This window comes from Lycium barbarum, chromosome 9 (genome assembly GCF_019175385.1).
Source record: "Lycium barbarum isolate Lr01 chromosome 9, ASM1917538v2, whole genome shotgun sequence".
Taxonomy (NCBI): Eukaryota; Viridiplantae; Streptophyta; class Magnoliopsida; order Solanales; family Solanaceae; genus Lycium; species Lycium barbarum.
In genome coordinates this window covers 35,518,390-35,523,582 of record NC_083345.1, presented here as the reverse complement: position 1 = coordinate 35,523,582, position 5,193 = coordinate 35,518,390, and the positions used below count along the sequence as shown (strand labels likewise).

The 5,193-nt window shown below is 35.3% G+C and overlaps 1 protein-coding gene across 2 annotated transcripts; it reads left to right on the top strand.

The window, feature by feature from the left end:
* Positions 1-649: 649 nt before the first annotated feature.
* Positions 650-4,985, top strand: LOC132611251 (uncharacterized). 2 transcript variants are annotated; one of them, XM_060325672.1, is made up of 7 exons: positions 654-1,229; positions 1,385-1,490; positions 1,815-2,795; positions 3,038-3,100; positions 3,178-3,398; positions 3,943-4,055; positions 4,764-4,985. In XM_060325672.1, the coding sequence occupies exons 1-7, from the start codon at positions 1,170-1,172 to the stop codon at positions 4,873-4,875; spliced, it is 1,656 nt and encodes a 551-aa protein (XP_060181655.1). In that variant the 5' UTR covers positions 654-1,169; the 3' UTR covers positions 4,876-4,985. The 2 variants fall into 2 exon arrangements, with proteins under 2 accessions (XP_060181656.1, XP_060181655.1); XM_060325673.1 differs by lacking the exon at positions 3,038-3,100 and having other exon boundaries at positions 650-1,229.
* The last annotated feature ends 208 nt before the right edge of the window (positions 4,986-5,193 follow it).

The following is a 5,193-nucleotide window of genomic DNA, read 5'->3' as shown; positions in this document are numbered from 1 at the left end:
CTTTCTTATTCCGACGGTTTTAAAAACAAATTAGTTTTATGTTGATTTGGTTCACCTACCAGATTGAGATGTAGGTGCCATCGAGACTTAGGTAAATTGGTCATACACTTAAATGCAGAAACATTTTCACTTAAGACACACATGATTAAAGTGCATCCAATTTTTTGCATGCACTTAAGACGTGTGCATATGAAGTGCAGGGAAAATGGGTGCACTTCAGTCATATGTCTTGACTTCCTAGCCTTAGATAAAATTTGTAATAAATATGTAGATTTTTGCTACTTCAGTCTCGCACGTCTGAAGTTGTGTTGGAAGTGGGTAAATAAGGTACAACTTAAATAGTTGTTCCAAGATCAGGTTTTTGTGCACTTCCCCCTGTATAATAAGGTCAAATTCATTTTCAATCCACCCATTAATGACCTAATCTGTTTTGATCCACATGAATACGGGCAGGATTGATTTTGACCCGTTTTTATCCCACCCGTCCAAATTTAATCCAACCCGTACATTTTCCATCTCCACTTGCAACTATTTCTTGAGTTGAACAAAAAGAATAACACAAGAAAAAAGAAAATCAATTTAGAAAAAAAAAAAAAGAAGAAGAAGAAAGGAAAATATATTTTGCTTGAATGAGAAATAAGAAGGAATTTGGAACCGCTAAATAACTTTCCTATTGTCCACCGCGGCAATATTCCCCATCTGGATTTGGACCCTCCAAGGCTCCAATCCAACCCCTTCAATTTGAATTTGAAAACCAACACAAATAAGTATAACTTTGCATAGTATAAAATTGATTTGTTCACAGAATCACATGTGCATATCCTGTATATTTACCGGTGAAGTAAACTCTACTTAACGGCGCGCTATTCTTGCAAATTCAAATACTCCTCCCTCCACATTCAATTGGTCCACTTCTTATTCATTTCTCACCCCCACCCCCACCCCGCACCCCCCATAAAAAAAAAAAAAACCACTTCACTCATATATTTGAAACCCTAGACCAAAACCAAATTCAAAAATTTCAAGAAGCCCACTTTTTAATATACCTACTCATAGTTAAATCTTTATCTTTTTGTCATTTCATAATACCCCATCTTTTTAAATTCAAGCAATTTACAATCTTGAATTTGAATTTTGTGGGGTTCTTGTTTTAATCCCCCATTGGAATTATGGAAGAGGATTGTGGGGTTTCTGATCAGTCTATTGAGATAACTGGATCTGGGAAAAAGGTTAGAGATTTTCCACTATTTTTAATGACTTATTTCAGTTCTTTATTGGGTGCTTATTATTTTTTTGTTTGGTTTGGTTCTGATGTTTAATGAATTATTTCAGTTCTTTATTTGGGTGCTTATTAATTTTTGTTTTTTTGCTTTTGATGTTACAGGCAATTGTTGGGGGGAAAAGGGGTTGTGCGGAAATTGAAGAAAGAACAGAACTTTGTCATAAAAGAGTGAAAATGAGGGATCTTGAATCGGTTTTGCGTAGAGAAGGTAGTTTTTTTTTTTTTTTTTTTACTAATTTTTGGAAATTTAAGTTTAAATTGCAGTAAGGAATCTTGATGTTTTGAAGGATTTAATGGTAGGAACTGAAAGTTGAAAACTTTATGCGCTTTGTATTTGTAGCTCGACGAATATATAGAGAATTGTTTACTCCTGATGTAGTTAATGATTTTTTGGCAGTGTCTTTGTTTAGTGACATTAAGTTCTCTATCTCTGATATATCTTTGGTGATATTTTGTCAAAAAAATTTGAATCTTTGTGAAGGTAACGAAGCCAAAAATTTGACGTTGTAATATTTTTATCTTGCTCCATCAGAGAAAACTGAAATTGGCACCGGTAAACTGGTCACTGATCCTGCACTTAGATTGATTGATCTGAATGCAAATGTTGTTGCTTCTAGCAATGCCATTGCATCACATGTTGACGAAACCAACAAACTGGTCTCTCTGGGGAAGAAATACAATGGTCCTGAGGGGGACTCTATGAAGTCAAAAGGGTTTGCTTTAGATCTGAATGCAGAAGATGTTTCTAGCTCTATTAATCATGAATCTTCATTTCCATGCAAGAACTCTGCGTACTTGAAATCGAAGGATGATTTTGAGTGTGCAAGTTCAGTTGGTCCATTGGACGAGAATGAATCGATGAGAATCTGGAATGAGATGAAACAAAATGGTTTTCTTTCACACACTCACGGAGGTGCACCAATGCCAAAGGTGCAAGGGAGGAAAAGTAAAACTGATGGAATGAAGAAAAAGATGGAGCTTGCGAAGAAAGAACGAGTTGATAGGTTTGCAAAGATTGCTGCACCGAGTGGGTTGCTCAACGGGTTAAACCCAGGGATCATAAACCATGTCAGGAACAGTAAGCAAGTTCATTCCATAATAGAAGCCCTAGTAAGATCTGAAAAGAGTGAAAATGCCCATGGTAGGAGCAAGAACCAAACAAAGAAAGACCATGGTGAAAGAACGAAAGACCAGGAAAATAACGATGGTCCAGGAGCAAGCAAATTCAGCCCTGCTCTTGAAGATCTGCCAGGAAGCAGTGGTTACCTAACATCACTAAAGAAATCAATCGCTTTGAGCCCAGTGTTTACAGGAGGAGATGGAGATTCATGCATGGTTGGCACCAGGGTTACTGGAAAGATGGTTTATCATTCAAACCCTAACGTAGACACTGAGCATGATGCACTTGCACTGAAATTGTCATCATCCACAACCATTGCCTCGGATAATACGAGCTCATTGTCTAATGAGGAATCAGCAAACCTAGCAAGTGTTAATTCACTTTCTATTAAAGGTTGGTTTATATTTTCCTCCTTTAATTTTATTTGTTTCTCTTGGATTAGATGATGTGCTTAATGTGATGAGTTAAATGTTCTTCCAAAAACTTGTGACATGAGCGTTTTAGCATTTAGAGTAAACAGACACTTGGAAATCTTGTTGCACAAAGTGGTAAGATTTAAGGAACGGTTAATTTGTCATTTAAATCTTGTTTTATCAACAGTAACCAACGGATATAGTTATTTTTTTGACATCTAGCTGCTAACGTAGCTTCACAATGGTTGGAATTGCTTCATCAAGACATTAAAGGGCGTCTTGCAGGTAGAGAAAAATTCTCTAAAATTGCAGTTTATTTGACTTGAATCAAAATTATAATGTACTCCATTCTATATTTGCAGCATTGCGGCGTAGTAAAAGGAGAGTCCGGGCTGTAATTCAAACAGAATTCCCTTGCTTATTTTCCAGAGAATTCTCATCTAATCAAGAGAACAGCTCATATGGTACACAAAGCTCTTCTGTTGGTCATTTTGACAATGCTACTGCTCATGCACATCGTGCTAGATGGACAGCATTGTTTGATCAGATGGAAAAAGCTCTTTCCGAAGAAGAAAGGCAACTGGTTAGTCTGCTAAAATCTTTAATGTTATTTATACATTTTTCAGAAATGATTGCTGAAAATTCATCTGAAGAAGCTACTATTGCTTCTGTGTTTTACCTTTCGCAGAAAGCTTATCTAAGTCTTGAGGATATTATGTCTGAATTACAATGCTTGATGTACTTATAAAAGCCAAATTAGAGCATCGCTGATGATTGCTTCGTTTTATATAATGTCCGTTCAAGTTTGTGTAAATTGAAGCATGTTTATGTAATTACATTCTTTTATGTGAAGTGTAAGTGCATAATTTATAATTCTATTGGAAGGTACAACTGAATAGTTTTCTTGGAATTCTTCTGAGTTTCATCATGATATAGATAAGGATGATTTGCTTATAGAAGCATCTGCAAATTAGCATATGATAGATCTATCACTTGTTTGTATGTCTTTTCTTTCTTCCTTCAAAATACTTCTTTCTTATCAATGTTTTTATGAGTTACTTTATTCGTCCTTTCCTATCCTTCACAAAAAGATGTTTATCGTTTTAGTCTGTTTTATGTGAATTTAGGAAAGTTGGCTGAACCAAGTAAAGCAAATGCAGCTGCAATGTGAACAGGGTCTTCAGAAATATGGTGCACCGTATGGTTTGCAACAGTTGGGTTTATTACAAAACGACTGCAGGTAAGAGTTAATATGGCCAGAAACACTTATTTGCGCCCTGCTTTTTGTTTTTGGAGTTCCTATGGCCCGTGTTTTTAACTTGCAAGTCTTTTGACATTTTAAACTAACTGGTACTTTTTTTGGAAAACTGGTAATGTTTAAAACTACTACCAACTGGTACTACTGATAGAATATTAAGACTTAAAAATGCATCATTTTATATGAGTGAAATTGAGACAAAATCAGTCACTTTATTTCAAAATCAGTGTTTGGCCATGAAAATTTCAAATTCAACTTGAAGTTGGATTCCAATTTGAAAAACATCTTATGACTTGTTTTTCAATTCCATCTTCATAATTCCGAATAAAGTGCTCTCTTCTCTCCTTTGCAAAAAGTATAACCAAACACAACTTCATCAATTCCAAATAAAGTGAAAAAATATTTGGAATCTATGGCCAATGCCTACTTAATATAACAAGTAGAACATACACGGTCCAAATTTGAGCATACTGCTACAGGCTTTACGCGTGTTTGTAATTTTTACGGCTATGCTGACAAGTATTTCAGTTGGCAGTGTTACAAGAACATCAAATTGAAGTTAAATATTCTTTGCCCTGAACATATGCTTGTCTTCATTTATTATTCTTCCCATTGAGCATTTCCTTGGCATAAAGTTTTCGTTTTTTTCCTCACGTAATGAAGCTTATGTTATTGTTCATCACTATGCAGATTAGAGAAACCCGAGAGCTCAGAAACGGATTTAGCAGTCAGGGCTGCTGCTGCTTCCATTTATTCAACATGCAATTTTCTGTCTTCGATGGAAAACCAACCTTGTTACTGACAACTTTATTTGCAATTCCTTCTTGTAATACTGGAATCAATTATACTGTACTTTTGACTCTACTGATTCATTTCTACTTAGTATACAATATGCAATGCTGTGTTAATTGATGTTGTTAGCGTTATAACTTATTTATAGTTAACTATGGTAACTTCAAGGAGAAGCTGTTTTAACCAAGACCATATCCACGATGTAGTTATCTTCTATTAGAAATTTGTATTTTAGTCGCTATTTTAACGTTGTCAAGGGTAAATTATGCAGATTTTGTGGGATGTAGTAGAGTAGGTTTTGTGGAATTTTAACTAGTGCACTGAATCA

Excerpts from the sequence above, each read along its gene's own strand:
- LOC132611251 (XM_060325672.1), top strand. The coding sequence starts at position 1,170 with ATGGAAGAGGATTGTGGGGTTTCTGATCAGTCTATTGAGATAACTGGA. Across the intron at positions 1,230-1,384 it reads TAACTGGATCTGGGAAAAAG|GCAATTGTTGGGGGGAAAAG; the intron begins GTTAGAGATTTT and ends TTGATGTTACAG. Across the intron at positions 1,491-1,814 it reads ATCGGTTTTGCGTAGAGAAG|AGAAAACTGAAATTGGCACC; the intron begins GTAGTTTTTTTT and ends TTGCTCCATCAG.